At 41.6% G+C, this 15,673-nt stretch overlaps 1 protein-coding gene across 6 annotated transcripts in view; it reads left to right on the forward strand.

Moving 5' to 3' along the window:
• The window catches only part of ASTN2 (astrotactin 2), a 985,877-nt gene that overhangs the window by 403,984 nt on the left and 566,220 nt on the right, over nucleotides 1-15,673 (forward strand). For all 6 annotated transcript variants that reach the window (XM_015116965.3, XM_015116967.3, XM_015116966.3 and 3 more), the window contains one exon: nucleotides 12,036-12,203. In XM_015116965.3, the coding sequence (XP_014972451.3) occupies nucleotides 12,036-12,203 (168 nt within the window). The remainder of the gene's footprint in view (nucleotides 1-12,035; nucleotides 12,204-15,673) is intronic.

The following is a 15,673-nucleotide window of genomic DNA, read 5'->3' on the forward strand; positions in this document are numbered from 1 at the left end:
AAAAGAGATGCATGTGGCAGGCTTCAGGACAGAGGAAAGACAGGCTACTTCCAGGTGATGGGACCAGGGAAGGAAGACAAATGAGTATAATCTGGGAAGATAGGGGTGGTGAAGAGGAAACTTCAGGATATGGGGACAAAGGCAAGTGTGAGAAGAAGAAAGTGGCATATTTAGTCAATTTCCGCCTATCTTGGCCCAATGTCTCAGCCTCTTCCAACAGAGGGAGAACATATTCTTAGCAATTAGCTAGACACCAAAAAAAAAAAAAAAAAAAAAAAAAAAAAAAAACCAATGTTTCATCACCTTCTATGTGTTTGACTCACTACTACAATTTTATATATATTCTACCCTTTCTTCCTTCCCAAACCTTCTGAGGTTGGTGTTATTGCTGTTTTCAATATCATAGAAGTACTAGTAATAGTACCATCATCAGTATTCTTATTAAAAAGGTAATACAGGTGTAAATGGAGCAAATATTAAATACACCCTCTTTCCTATTCCTAGGATATTTCCAATACTAGTCTGCCCGGTTGATTACTCTTTTGATGTATATCTTTCTAGAATTTTTTCTACACACACACACACACACACACACACACACACACATACACACAGAAACCCTGAATGGCTATTTTTATGTTTGTTTATTTCAAATCTGAGATAATACCTTATCTATTTTTGGGCAACTTGCTTCCTTCATGAACCATGGACATCTCAATGTGCCATTACACACAGGAGTGTGTGTTAAGTATTGTCCCATTTTACAGAACAGGATCCCCAAGGTTCACAGAGGTGAGTCATGGGCATAAAGTCCATCTGGTGGTAAATGGCAAGGCTGGGGTTTCAACCAGTCAGTCTTCTCTGGCTCCTTCAGACTACATTTCACCAGCTGCCTCCAGGAACAGAAGACAGGAATTCACCTTTCATGTGACATATACCAGAAACTCATACCTCAGCCACCCTGGGTCCTATTTGATCCCCAGGGCCTTCATTTGGCCCTTGAATAAAAACCTTATTTTTTTTTTCTCCTTACCTTTCCCAGAATTCATAGTAGAACTTGACTGGTGAAAGGCTGGTTACTGGGAAGGCTAGAGTGTGGCTAAGCTGCAGATCCCCATTATTACATTGCCCCAGGTATTAATATTATATATTTAGGCAGCTGTTCTCATCTGTGCCTGACAGTGAAATTTGTTCCATCAACATGACTGTTGAAACTGCTGATTTTTGGATGCTTGGCCCCATGTAGTCCTTTGTAGCATCATAAAACAATTAGATTTAGGCTTAGCATTAATTTGAATTATTGTCCAGTTTCCAGAAAATATCTCCTGAAAATGTCATGACGATATATTACATGTCTTTGGAGATATTAAGTATTGAATTACAATATTATGTCACCTTCTCCCTGACTTCTTTGTTTTTTTTCTTCCTCTCTCTTTCAACATGGTATGATTTATGTTTCAGCTACCACCATGAGAAGCTCAGTATTTATAGAAGTAATGAGCGATGTATGTTGACAGAGGCAAAAAATAAAAAATAAATACAACAACCAGAAATCTCAGTGATGTGGATAGGTTTTCCTTGAAGCAAGCAGAATGCAAGGCAGCCATGTGTTAACAGAGCTCTGGGGTCAGAGTCAGGTAGCCTGCATTCTAATTTTGCATTGTCAGTTTCCTAGCTGTGCAATTTAGGACATGTACATTTAACCACTTTTAGCTCCAATTTCCTTGTCTGTAAAATGGGACTAAAAGCAACACCTACCCTCTAGTGGCATTTCTAAGCAATGGCATTAGTAAAAAGAAAAATCCCATTTTCTATGTGCATTCAATGAGTGAGGAACATACACAGACTTACATTTACCTTGCAAATCCTGCAAGGTAAGTGCTATTCACCCTCTTTTAGATGAGGAAGCAGAGAAAAGAAATATCGAGGATTTCCCAGAGTCACTCAAATGATGAATCGTCAAGGCACCTTTTGAATCCAGATGTGCCCACCTCAAGGTCTATGCTTTTTCCAGTGAAGCCATTTCCAGACAAAAGAGAAGAGAGCAGAAAGCAAGAGACCTAGAGAAACAGGAACACTTACAAACATACACACGCTGACACAAGAGACACAAAGCAGGCAGGTGCCTATGCCTAATTTGGTCAATTGGCATGGAACCCACAGTGTAGTCATGAAAGAGATTTGGGGAGGAATTGCTAATACGGTCATTCTTAGTCCTCACAGTTGTGAGCTGTCCTTTCCAAACAGCTCCTGATGTTTCTGCTGATTCCTTGGGAAAGGCAGAAGGAAGCACATCTCATAAAAAAGGGTGGACCCTAAGAAGTGGAAACAGGGCTGCAGGGAGCATAGTGAAGCTGGTGGGTCCTGTAGGCCACAAGGTGCACTCATTCGTTTGTTAATTTCTTCAGCTATTCATATCTTAGCCACAAATTTTCATTCCAAATGTATTGCACCTAATATATGCCAGACATACTTCTAGGACCCCTACAATGGTTCCTCATTCTTGCAACATGTCTTCAAGTAGGGTCCCTCATTCCCACCCTATGCAGATCATCCCAGGAAACTGTGACAATCAGGGGAAAAGCTGCTAGGATAAGTCAGCCTAGAAGAAATGAGTCTAGCCTGAGTAGGTGAGAGCAAGGTGACTTTGTTTTTTTTAATAAAACTAATATCTGGCTGTGTCCCAAGCAGGATCACCATGTTGCACAATTTCAGGAGGTGCCATCTACATAGGACACAGTGTTGACAGAATTATCTGTGCTTATGTGTATGTACAAATGTGTATACACATATACATGGGCATACACAATTATCAACTGTATATGCAGATGCAAAATATATAGTAATATGTATTATATATACAGACAGATATATGATTGTAAATAGAATGTGTAATTTATCTTGTACATTTTGTGCCTAGAATAACAAAACATGAAGGCCTTAGCCAGGAACTATCCATAGGCAATCCAAATGAATCTTATTTCATTTCCATAGATGCTCTGTGAAGTAAGCATTATTCACATTGTACAGATTAAGAAATAGAGGAGGCTTACCAAGACTAAGTGATTTGTTCTAGAATCATACAGCAACTCAGTGGCTGGGCCAGATTTAATCTGTTCCTATTAGACTCCTGTCAAAGTTCCCATCTAAGTTCATGTCTTACTTGAGCAACTGACACAGAGAGAGATTTTTCAGTATTAGTAATTCAGAGCTAAATGACCTCTGGATCTCGGGAGTAGTCGTCAACCATGTTCATTCAAAAAGCACAGATCTTAGTTAAAAAAGAAATCCAACACTAAAATTGGGTCTGATGCCTAAATTCCCAATGAAGTCATAAAAAGAGTCCAAAAAATAAAATAATTAATTAATTAATTAATTAAATTAAAAGTAAACAGCTGCTTTCAACCTGTAGCCAAAATTCTTCTTTAAAAATGGGAAAACATGTCATGACTTTATTCTTTTCCCGTTGCCTAGTTTGGTACCAAACCACTGTGTTCTTGGGGGAAAAGATACTTTTTTGAAATGTCAAAACTTCAAACCTTTTTTGTCCAGACTCAAACACCCCTAACTCAACTTTGAAGCAAGACCACGGATACATAAAGGCATGTAGAATTCTGTGGCAATGTGTTTTCAGCCAGACTTTGATCACAAGTCTGAGGTAGGGAAGAATATATATATATATTTAACCCAGAATACCCCAAATCCCAGTGTACTGTTCATCTCCATGGTCTTTTTTCTGGGATATGCAGTGATGAGATCTCAATGCCTCTTCTATGAAGTGGTCCTCTCACAGTTATTAGCATTTCCTCCTCCCAGGAGGGAGCTCTAGCCCAGTGACAGTTCCCCTCCACCGGGACGGTTCTTGATTGTCAGTGGAAGATACTGGCACAGACTCTGAGCTCTTAGAAGTTATGGCACTTGGATTCTGGTCTAGCTCTGACACCTGTGGCTCTGGGAGAGTCAGTTGACTTCTCTCACTCCCACCTCCCTCATGGCCAGAAGAGGTTGAGCGTCACAAAGTCCATGTTCTAACTGTGGCTACTTCACTAATCCCAGGGGGATCTTAGGCACATCCCCCACCCCTTTCCTTGACCCTCAGTTTCCTTATCTCTGCAAAAGGGTCTGATTATAACATACATTCTCAATAAGGACATAACATCCCTAAAGGGGTAAAAATTGATCTTGGGGAGGGGGTGAAAATATTTTACTCTATGTACAGTGAAAGCATAGTATATAAACAGTACATACAGTATATAAACAGATATACAATATATCTCTGGTATTAAAATTTCATGGGTGGGAGGTGGTTAGGAAAAAATGTCTAAAAACACTTGATAAAAATATTAAACGTTGAGAAACTCTGGACTAGAGAGACTCAAAGTTTTCTGATAGTCTGTAAAATTAGATACATAGCTATCATAGCACCATAAAATTCTAATCTGTTGTGTAACGATTCCAGGAAACCCCAATCTTAACCAAGTTGCTATCTTCTTCAGAGCATGAAAAGAAAAAAAAGTACTTTCATGTAAAATTAACAGAAAGAGGGTGACTGTCTTTAAAATAGCCACTGGAACATCTCAGCGTTTTCTTAGCTTCTTTCTTTGCTTTGTCATTTCCATCTGATTCACACACTTTATGGGTATTATAATCCCTCTGTCCATCCAGTGATGTTGGAAGTGTTTAGAACCAGATAAGACACCAGACTTGGTATCTGGGGAGTGGATGAAAATAGCTTAGGTCAGACTCGGGTTTTTATCTTGAGCTCCATGAACCTCCAGGGGATCCATCGATAGAACTGTGCTTCACTTATTGATGACATTTGCTATACTATAAATTTGGTTTTATACGTTTGAAAGCTTTATTCTGAGAAGTGATTCATAGGTATCCCAAGCACAAAATAAAGGTTACCAAGTAGAGCAAATGACAAGCTTGAGATATTTGCTGTCAAATAAGTCAGAAGTGGCCAAGGGCAGTGGCTCACACCTGTAATCCCCATATTTTAAGAGGCCAAGGCGGTGGATCGCTTGAGCCCAGGAGTTTGAGACCAGCTTGGGCAACATGTTGAAATCCTGTCTCTACAAAAAACACAAAAAATTAGTCAGGTGTGGTGGTACTGTAGTGTCTCTGTAGTCCTAGCTACCTGGGAGGCTAAGGTGGGAGGATCACCTGAGCCAGGGTCGAGGCTGCAGTGAGTCGTGATCGCACCACTGCACTCTAGCCTGGGTAAGTTAGAGCTGTTTCAAAAACATAAATTAAATTAAATTAAATTAAATTAAATTAAATTAAATTAAAAAATCAACCAACCAAACAAAAAGAAATAAGACAGAGGTAATTTGCTAGGGCTGCCATAAAACAAGTTTCACAGCCTGAGTTGCTTAAGCAACAGAAATTTATTTTCTCATATTTCTGGAGGTTAGAAGTTTGAGATCATGGTGTCAGCAGAGCTGGTTTCTTCTGGGGCATCTCTACTTGGCTTGTAGATGGCTGTCCTCTCCCTGTGTCCTCAGATGGTCATTCCTCTATGTGTATCTGTGCCCCAATATCCTCTTCTTATAAGGACATCAATTATATTGAAATAGGACCCACCCTAATGACCTCATTTAACCTGAATTACCTCTGAAGAACCTATCTTCAAGGACAGTCACATTCTGAGACACTAGAGGTTAGAACTGCAGCATATGAATTTGGGGCAGAACACAGTCCAACCCGTAATGAGTAGGAACCGTACAGAGGAACAGAAAAAGGTTGGGGTTGATTCAAGGCAAAAGGAAAGAAGATGGCAGAGGAAAGAGAGCTGGGAGTGGAAGGTCAGGAAGTGAAGACAGAGATAACCAGAGGCGGACTCTCGAAGATCCTTGTAAGAGAACCACCCCCACAATAATGTTCCTCCAGAGTGGTTGCTCTCAGAGACTGTTTGCTCCCAGCTATCCAGGTTGCCTCTGGCCATACTCAAAAACCCTCAAGCTTGTTTTTAACCACAATTTTGCAGTCGATCACCCACCCTTATATACTTTTCTGTTGATGGTAGGTGGTGGAATGTATTCAAGCCTGACTTGGGGCTCTGTGGACCTGGGAGAAGGGTAAAAGTGGCATATTCTTCTTGAGTCTGTCGGGCTGATAGTAGATATGATCTTCGTTCCTGCTTCATCACACAGTTTGTTTTTCATCTTGTTCCCAGGAAGATGTTTCTCCCAGGTCCAAGACAGCTAGGACCTGTGGTATTCATGATGTAACAGAAGGAAGGGAATCTTTAACTATTTTTACCCAAAGAAAGAGGGAAAATAAAAACGAAAACTTTTGGCTAAAACAGTCTCTATGCTTCATTTGTAAAGACCATCTTTTAGCCACACAGTCTTTCATTACTGTGCTCACCATTTGCCACTGTGACCACAGCCTTCTTTTGAAATCTCCCGTCCATGGTTCTCAGAGGTCTATTTCATGATGCGAGGTGTAATGAAAGGGATTTGCAGCTGCTGTCTGGCTCTCCAGGCAATTTTGTCTGGTGATACCTCCTTCCGTGGTATTTTTAGTTCTCATCTGTAGCCTTCTGTTTCTTTCGTGGCTGTGCCTCTGGCTTTTCAGAGTATACTACAGAGTGGCCTGAGCTCCCCAGCTCACCCCTGATCTATGCTGCACAATTACAGAAGCTGGCTGATAATCAATGTAATTGAAGATCAGAGTTAATGAGGACCTCCGTGCCCGTGCAGTCCCCTGAGCAACGCTGGGCTTCAGATGCTAGATACCGAAATGATTGGGCTGAACTGAAAATCCATTTGGCTAATTAGATGATGTATATTCCCATAAGTAAGTGGGAGAAAAAAACATATATATATATATTTAAAAATAAGGAAACATGACATTTTGAAGTTGAAATTTTGGCAGAGATTTATTTCAGAGTCATTGCTCTCTGGGGAGATCTATTTGAGTGTAGTAAGGAACTCAGAACAATCAGTAAAGTGGGGAGGACACTTTAAAGCCAAAAAATAAAACGAGGGTCCAAAGAAAAACTAGAAAAACATGAGACACATGGAATAGTGCCTTTTATTCTTTTTCTGTGTAGTTTGTATTCCCAAATAAATGGAATTTATTCAGAGAGCTCTGCTAGACATGCCTTAAACTTAGTGCTCTCTTTCTCTCTTGTTCTCTCTCACATGCCCACACCCAACCTTGACTTTACCCTAAGCACGGCAGTGATAGTAGAGTTAAATGAAGCCGGGCTTTGCCTTCAAGAAATGCACAATCTAGATGGGCAAATAAGTAAGGGAAGTGAGGGGCAGGGGGAGGGGAGCAGACAGTCATGCTTTACCTTAGATTTTTCATATCTGATCTTCCTTCCTGGGCTGTAAGTTCTCAGTAGGCAGACGTTCTCAACCAGAGCCTGCTGCAGGGCTTGTCACATAGCCATATCGGAGTGAATGAACGACACTCTACCACAGCACATATAGGTGCTACTTGAGTGGCATGCCTTGCAAGTAGTAAAGAGATTAAGAGTAGTGCAGGCCAGTTTTGGAGTCTAGCCTTAAGGGTTAAACGCCACACAGGTAACCACTTACTCTGGAGGAAACAGTTCATTATGCCATGGTCTCCTTTGCATCCTTCAAGGTATAGCTTAAAGGCCAACTCTTCAGTGTTCCTCTTTGAGCCTCCTTTTTCCTCTCCCTTATATCCAAAGACAATGCCTATATTTTTCAGGCAATTCTTACCACACTCTAGGTTGTACTAAAGATATCTGGGCAGATATTTGATCTCCCTTGTTTTATCCCTAATTTTCTCAATGGATTCAGCCCATTTCTTACTCTCTATGTCTATTTCTTACACAGGAAGGAATTTAATCAACGTTGGGTAAATGATTACATTAAATTTGGCGCAAAATTACTTCTTTTCAGGCTCTGATATGGCACCTCCCTGCCACACATCCTTGACCCTTCTCACTGAGTTTCTCTACCTCCCTCTCTACTTTTGCCGTACACATCATGAGCCCATTCAGTGAACAAGAGCTCCGGAGCCACAATAGTGATGTTCGACATTTAGTTTGGAACTGGGGAGATTCTGAAGGGCTAGTCTTATATTCTGGCTCTCACAGGATGGAAAAATTAAACTGTGGGATCAATGTGGAGGCATTTCTGCTTCACAATTCCATGATGAAGTGAATTGAACTTCCCTCTAGTCAAGCATGGAACTCTGATTTCATTAATGCACTTGACATTCACTAAAGTCCTAGTATGTATCAGGCATTTTACTGAGAGTTGGATTGATAAGGACTAATGAGTCATGACCTCTTCTCTGTAGGAAATCACAGTGTATCAGAGAAAGCAAAAGCCCTCCAACTCTACATGATATGTACTATAGAAGAATTCACAGACTACTATAGACAGAGGAAAAGGACCATAAAAAGCCACTGACCAAAACCCCTAAGCCTCAAGATAGCTTGAAAAAAGGCAAATGTTCCAGCTTCGAAGGCTGAAAAATCTTGGTTTAAGTTCCACTTTGGCCACTTACTGGTTGTGCAAATTTGACCATGTCAATTTCTCTCTGAACTTCATGTTCAATTGGAAGAAATACCTATCCTGCAATGCTGTTGTAAGGATTAAGTGAGCAGAATACATATCACATTCATGCCACGAATGAACAGAGGACATTCAAAGGATAGTAACTTCCTTCTGCCATTAAACCAACTGTGTAACTCTGCATAATATCTTTTTAAAGACATTAAGGATAAACTGCTGCCTTAGTTTGTCCAGCCTACTATAGCAGTTGGTTTATAAACAACAGAAATTTATTTCTTACAGTTCTGGAGACTGCAGATTCCAAGATCAAGGCGCTAAAATATTAAGTGTTTGATAAGGGTCCATTTCCTTATTCACAAATGGCCACTTCTCCCTGTGTCCTCCCATGGTGGAAGGAGTGAGGGAACTCTCTGGAGTCTCTGTGCTAAGGGCACTCATCCCATCTAGAGGCTCCACCCATGTAATCACCTCCCAAAGGCCCCACCTCCAAGTAGCACCACATTGGGGATTAGGTTTCAACACAGGAATTTGGGAGGACACAAACTTTCCATTTATTATACCTGCTTTTTTAAGTCAGTCTCTTCCATGGAGACTCGTGTTTCTCATAATTGAGAGAAATCTGTTTACTGGTATTGCATTTAGAGCTTCTAAGTTCATAAGAATTCAAAATAATAATCAAAATAGTTCCTGTTCCTTAAGATTTCACAGAGCTTGTAGTGGACATTGTGATGCTGCCCTCAGGTTTCCAGTCAGCACCTAGGCACTTATTCCCCAGCTGCCAGAAATATGGATGGTTGACCACTCTCAGCTGAGTCATTTTTTGAGTAATGCCTTCCATTGAAAGGGACCACTCCACACAAGATTACGTCCCCTCTCCAGGGACAGCTCATAGCTTATAACTGGCTGATGTGGGGATAGAAAGTCCTGACATCTTTGTCTTGATTTGGAACATCACTGAAGGACTGTCCCAGCCCCAGAGCTCCCCCATGGGATCAGCTGAGGGCTTTGCTGTGTGTTAGTTTGACCTCTCCCTTTGCCCAATCCCACTTTGCTCATCCTCTTACAAGAATATGTACCTCAAAACATCCTGAATGCTTGTGTCTGCCTCTGAGTCTGTTTTCTGGTGATTCGGTCCTAAGACAAATGCATTGTCTTATGCAATCTTTTTATCAACCTATGAAAGAGGACTTGGTATCACACCTTTCATATAGGATAACTGAGGGTTTGTTTTTTTGACCAAGTTTGTAGAGCTGGTAAGTAAAAAAGTGAGGCTATGAGCTCATATCTTGCTGATTCTATTCTCTTTATTATTGCACTGTGTAACTTTCCTGAAGTAGAGGGATTAACCAAACTCAGTCCTGGGACACAATTCAATATCCATCTTTCAGTCTTTAGTGAGAATAAATACAAGAATTATCCATTTAAACAGCATGACTGTGCTTTTTTAAAGAAAAATCTGTAGTTGATACTGATGTTCTGTGCCTTCCTCAAGGACCCATGTGACATGTTTCTGCTTGGGCTTATTTCCAGGGGGGGAAATATGGCTTTGCAGATAGATTTGCATATCTTCTTCTGCCAGAAATTTGAAATATAGAATCCAACAGACTCCTTCCTTTTTTGCCTTAGCTGCCAAGGACTTTAGGGCCAACTTGAAATGTGGTCATTTCGTTATCTCAGTCCTGATACTATCTATTCCCCCTACTTCACAAAGACGCCTCTTTCTTTTGCACCAAAATTATGTTGTCCGCTGTGCCTTTACTTAGGGATTTACTGCATAGGATGACAGAAATCATATGATTTGTGTGAATTAGAGAAGCTAATCATTGCCGATCATACCCTTACTATTTCCAGGGAAACTTCTCCTCCCACAGTCTTAGATGCTCAGTCAGCCAGGTGTGGTCTGATGTGATCCCGCCTCTCTGGCGATTGCTCATTGGACCACAGCTTTTCACCAGAGTCCAGAGGAGTCCAACCATAGGTCAGCCAGCAGAGTCAGATGTGACCTGACGGAGAGGCCTCCATAGAACCCATTTAATTCTTATTAACTGAGTCTGTCTTTGGAGAACTTGAATTGCACTCACAGAAAGATTTGTTTCTTTGTTTTTACTTGACAGTGAGGTAGACGCAAGTTGAGAAGCTGAGTCATGTTAATTATAAAACACAATTTAAAGTCTCCTGCTGCTGCCGTCTCTAGATCTGCCATCAATCTAGACTCACGCTCCCTGTCCAGCTTTGTGAAGCCTGGTCCTGTGTGGGTACATATTTTTCCCACTGTGAAATTCTATCTTTGTTTTGTTTTATTGCTATACATACATACACTCACCATTTGCAACTTGTATGCAGCCATCCTGAATGGGCTTCTGTTTCTCGCCTCCCAAAAAAAGTATGTGTGTATATATATGTGTGTGTACATGTGCATGTGTGTGGAATATCTATCTATAGATTATTATACATTTATATGTAATATAGTAATATATACATATATGTATGTTTCCACATATATGTGGGATAATAAGGAACATTTTAGAGCAAATATTGGCCTACGCAAGCACTCAAGAAGAAATGTTAGCCATCATAAATGTTGAAAAATTGGTTGATTAGAATAAAAATGTTAATATTTAGCTTCTCCTGAAGAAAATCTGAAGATCTGGTGCCATTAGCCTTTAGTTCCATGTGGCAAGAGCTGCTGGAGCTGTATCATAGCTGCTCCATTTTAATGGGGCCTACAGTGTTCCTTGTGTGTCAAACCCCACCTTCTCACTATTGTTCTGCAACATCAGGGCATTTTTTTTCTTGGGTGGGCGCTGCTCTTTTCCTTAGAGGTGCTGGGGATTTCTTTGGAAATCTCACTTTGTCTCTGTTTTCTCTATCTTGGTCTGTCTCTCTCTATCTTTCTGTCTTTCTCATAATAACACAAAAACAACACAAGCTTTGTGAGGAGACCTGGATGCTATTGCCTTCACACTCAGCCAGTCTCTCCTATTGATGTTAGCCTCCTGGCCCCTGTGGGTATCAATGACCCCTGTTCCAGAGGAGACACCTGAGTGACAGGGACATTAGCTTTTTTCATTTCCTTTGAAATTTAGTATTTAATCATTATTTCCTAGGATAAGTCAGGTGCCAGCTAAGCATTTTATCTACATGAATTTATTTCATTCCCTTATCAACTCCATGAGGTAAGTTCCATTAATATTTTCCTTTACAGAGGAAGTAACCAAGACCCGGGGCATTGTGTGACTTGCCTGAAGTCAATGCCTAGTAAAGGCAGATCCTGAATTTGACCCTACTTTCCTCTCAGTCCTAAGGGCCTATCTTTCATCACTAGGCTGAATTCTCTCCCATGTTTGATCTGCCTCTATCTCCCTATGGGCTTGCAACACCATGACGGGCACATTGCAAGTGCGCTTAGACAAATGAGATCAGATGACCTGGGGGATGTGGCTCCTACGCACCTCTCTGTGTTCCTGTAGCATCAGCTAAGACCTTAAAAATCAGTGAGAAAGTAGTCATCTCTCTGTTCACCCATAGGAAGCAGCTTCGTGGTGAGTGAAGGGAGCTACCTGGACATTTCCGACTGGTTAAACCCGGCCAAGCTTTCCCTGTATTACCAGATCAATGCCACCTCCCCATGGGTGAGGGACCTCTGTGGACAAAGGACGACAGATGCCTGTGAGCAGCTCTGCGACCCAGAAACCGGTGAGCCATGGGAGCTGGGATGGGGATAGAGGGTGGGAGAGGCTGGGTGGAAAGAGGCTTTGTGCTCCCTCTACCTAAAGAACTATGGATTCTGAGCCATTGACAAGTGACTGGATAAGAAGGCCCATCAATCTAATTAACACTAATCTATGTGCTGCCATTGCCTTTTAAGGGAGGAAATTCTTAGAGAAACACAGACTCTCAGAGTAAGAAAGGACCACAGAGAACATCTGGCCCAACTCCAGACAAGCAAAATGTCTGCACTTCAGATATCCCTGCGTTCAGAGCTTATCTTCTTGTGACTAGCTGGGTGATCTTGAGCAAGACACTGCCTACTTTTCAGTACAAGAGAATGAAAATAGCACCCAACCCACAAAACTGTCATTAGGATTGAATGAGATGCTGTGTGGAAATCTCATAGCATATTCATTCATTCACTCAACAGGTATTTCTTTAGTAGCCAGGCATATTTTTAGGTATTGGGAAGATAGCAGTGAACAAAGTATGCAAAATCTCCACCCTCATGAAGCTTACATGCTAGTGGGGTAGACACTAAACATGCACTGTGGAATATAGTAGCCACTAGCTACATGTGGCATTTTATTTTAAATTAATTGAAATTAAATAAAATTAAACATTCATTTTCCCAGTCATACAACCCAGATTTCAAGTGCTCCATAGCCATACACTAGCAGCTACATTTTTGCACAATATAGATATAGAGTATCTTCATCATTCTGAAAATTTTTGTGAGACAGTGCTGCAGTAGTCAAATAAGCAGGTAAATTATATGACTCTGTGAGGTGATGATAGATGCTGGTGTGGGGGAAAAGAATGATGTACAAAGCATGTAGAGTGCTAAGCTGGGAGTATGGGTGGAGTTTCATTATACACAGTGTGGTCTGGGAGGCCTCTCTGAGAAGGTGACATTTGAGCAGCCACCTTGAGATGGGAGAATAAACCATGTCAGTATCCAAGGGACGTTTCCAGGCAGACGGAGATAAAAGAGTCAGTGGCGCAATCTCTACTTACCACAACCTCCACCTCCCAGGTTCAAGTGATTCTCCTGCCTCAGCCTCCCGAGTAGCGGGGATTACAGGCACGTGTCACCATACCTGGCTAATTTTTGTATTTTTAGTAGAGATGGGTGGTTTCACCTTGTTGGTCAGGCTGGTCTTGAACTCCTGACTTCATGATCCACCCATCTCAGCCTCCCAAAGTACTGGGATTACAGGTGTGAGCTATTGCGCCTGGCCTAATATGCTGCTTATTTAGCACTGGCAGTGGGGCCAAGATGGAGAGTGAGAAAGAAGGGGAGTAGGAGAATAAAACTGAGAAGAAGAAGTTTTGGGCATGGTGGTCCTCAGGGCCTTGTATAGGATAATATGGACTTCAGATTCTACTCTGAGGAAGATGGACAGTCTTTGGGAGATTCTCAGTACAGAAGCAACATGCTGTGACCTGCATTTGAGTAGGACCACTCTGGCTGCTGTGTAGTGAATTGATTCAGGAGTGTTCAAAGGTCCTGTTACTCTAATCTAGTCAAAGGTTGGTAGTGGCTTGGACCATGGAGGTAAGAGACGAAGATGATGAACAGTGATCAGATTCTGGATATATTTAAGAGTATACGCTCAACGGAATTTATTGCTGAGAATAGAATGCAAAAAATAGAGTGGAGTCAAAGATTATTCCAAATTTTTCAGTCTGAACAATGGAACACATTGAGTTATTATTAACTGAGTCAGGGGATGCCGCGGGAAGGTCAGGGTTGGGTGAGGAAGACAAAGAGTGCTGTTTTGGGTGTAAGTTCAAGATGACTACTAAACATCAACAGAGAATGGGCATTTGGGTCCTGATCTAAGAGCCCCCAGCTAAATTGAGATTCCAGTAGTAGAACGTCTAGCAACCCTTCCCAAATGGGAAATAAAGTGGGGCTGGGTGTGGGTGTTTACAGTGTGCCCTTCACGGGATGCTTCTTTTACCTGGTGGGCAGCCTAAGATCTGGTTGTCTGATGGTGACCCAGGAGATCACCTGTGATCCTGTGAACTTCTCACACAGGAAGCTTGATTACACTGGCTGCCACCCTTGGTGGTTTATCTAACCTGTGCACAATTAATGCCTGCCTGACCATCATTCATGTGCTGGGAGCCTGCCCTTGTGTTCTCCCCAGCATCCAGGGCCTAGGATAGCCCCTGCTCCTTCAAACAGAAGGCACAGATTCAATTAAACACAACCGTAGGAAACAAGTTCAAAGATTAAATACTTACAGATCCTGAGTCAGGAAGGCAATCTTCTGTCCCTGGGTCACAGGAGACAAGAGATGGGGGATGACTCAGTTGCCAATTTTATTAGTTTAATTGTCTTGACAAAACTGTGTTTATTTCTATCACCTCATCTTCTGCCTCTATTCGCCTCGTGTCCTGGGTTCTAGGCATACCACCCACGTGCAGGTTCGCTGAAGGCACCATGCCCTCACATGCCTCTGTCCCTTTCACAGGCTGTTTCTTCCCCTTGAAAATGTCTTTTTCCTTTTAATGGGAGAGCAGGGGCTTCTTTTTATTTCCTACACTTTCAGCCCAAACACCTTTCCTCCCACAGGTGGCATTCCTGACCCCCTCCCCCTAGCCCTGAACAGACGAATGGGCCCTCCCACCTACTGTCATAGCCTTCTGTGCTTCCATATGTCATGGCTTTGTTCCTCTACAAAGTCATTGTTCTTTCCTTGTCTGGAACTATCACCAGACTGTAAACTTTGTTGGAGCAAGGAGGGAGGTTCAAGATGTCTGTTTCACTTTTCTTGCTATCTTTAAAATTCAGCATAATGCCTGACATGTAGTTAAGAGACAAAAAATAATACAAGAAGGAAGGAAGAAGGGAATTTTCCTCCCGATGCTTCTTGAAACAATTGTATATACCGATTCTAGTTGTTCCCCTTTTATTCACTTACATAAGAACTCAAGTTAAATATTTGGCAGATCTAGAAAAACTGGATCACCAACAACTGTGCAGCATCCAGGTATCTGAATTCTAGGATACCCTGGTCTTACTCTCTTATTCCAACACATCTCCAGCAGCATGCCTCTTTCCATTGCTTCTCTGCTTATACTCACAATTATTCCCCAAACATCCCCATGTAAAGTTTTACCTTTTCACTAGAGTTCAGCTCTTCTCTCCACCTGAAATGCCTCCCACCCTTTAATCATCTACCTTCCACAATCCTACTCATTTAATTTCTTCTTACTTCTTCTCAGTAGAATGGATGACTTCTTCTACAGAATCATCAGAGTTCTTTGTTGACTAAAAACAAGATTAAAACTTGAGTTAATGATTGAAAGTTTATCTCCCCTGCTAGAAAGTAAATTCCTTAGGGCCAGAGATCATATCTTTCCACCGCAATGCCCAGCAATGCCCAGCAATGCCCAGCAAAGCACCTTTCTCTTATAAGTCACTCAAGGCATAAATGGATAGG

The sequence above is a fragment of the Macaca mulatta genome, chromosome 15, assembly GCF_049350105.2.
Source record: "Macaca mulatta isolate MMU2019108-1 chromosome 15, T2T-MMU8v2.0, whole genome shotgun sequence".
Taxonomy (NCBI): Eukaryota; Metazoa; Chordata; class Mammalia; order Primates; family Cercopithecidae; genus Macaca; species Macaca mulatta.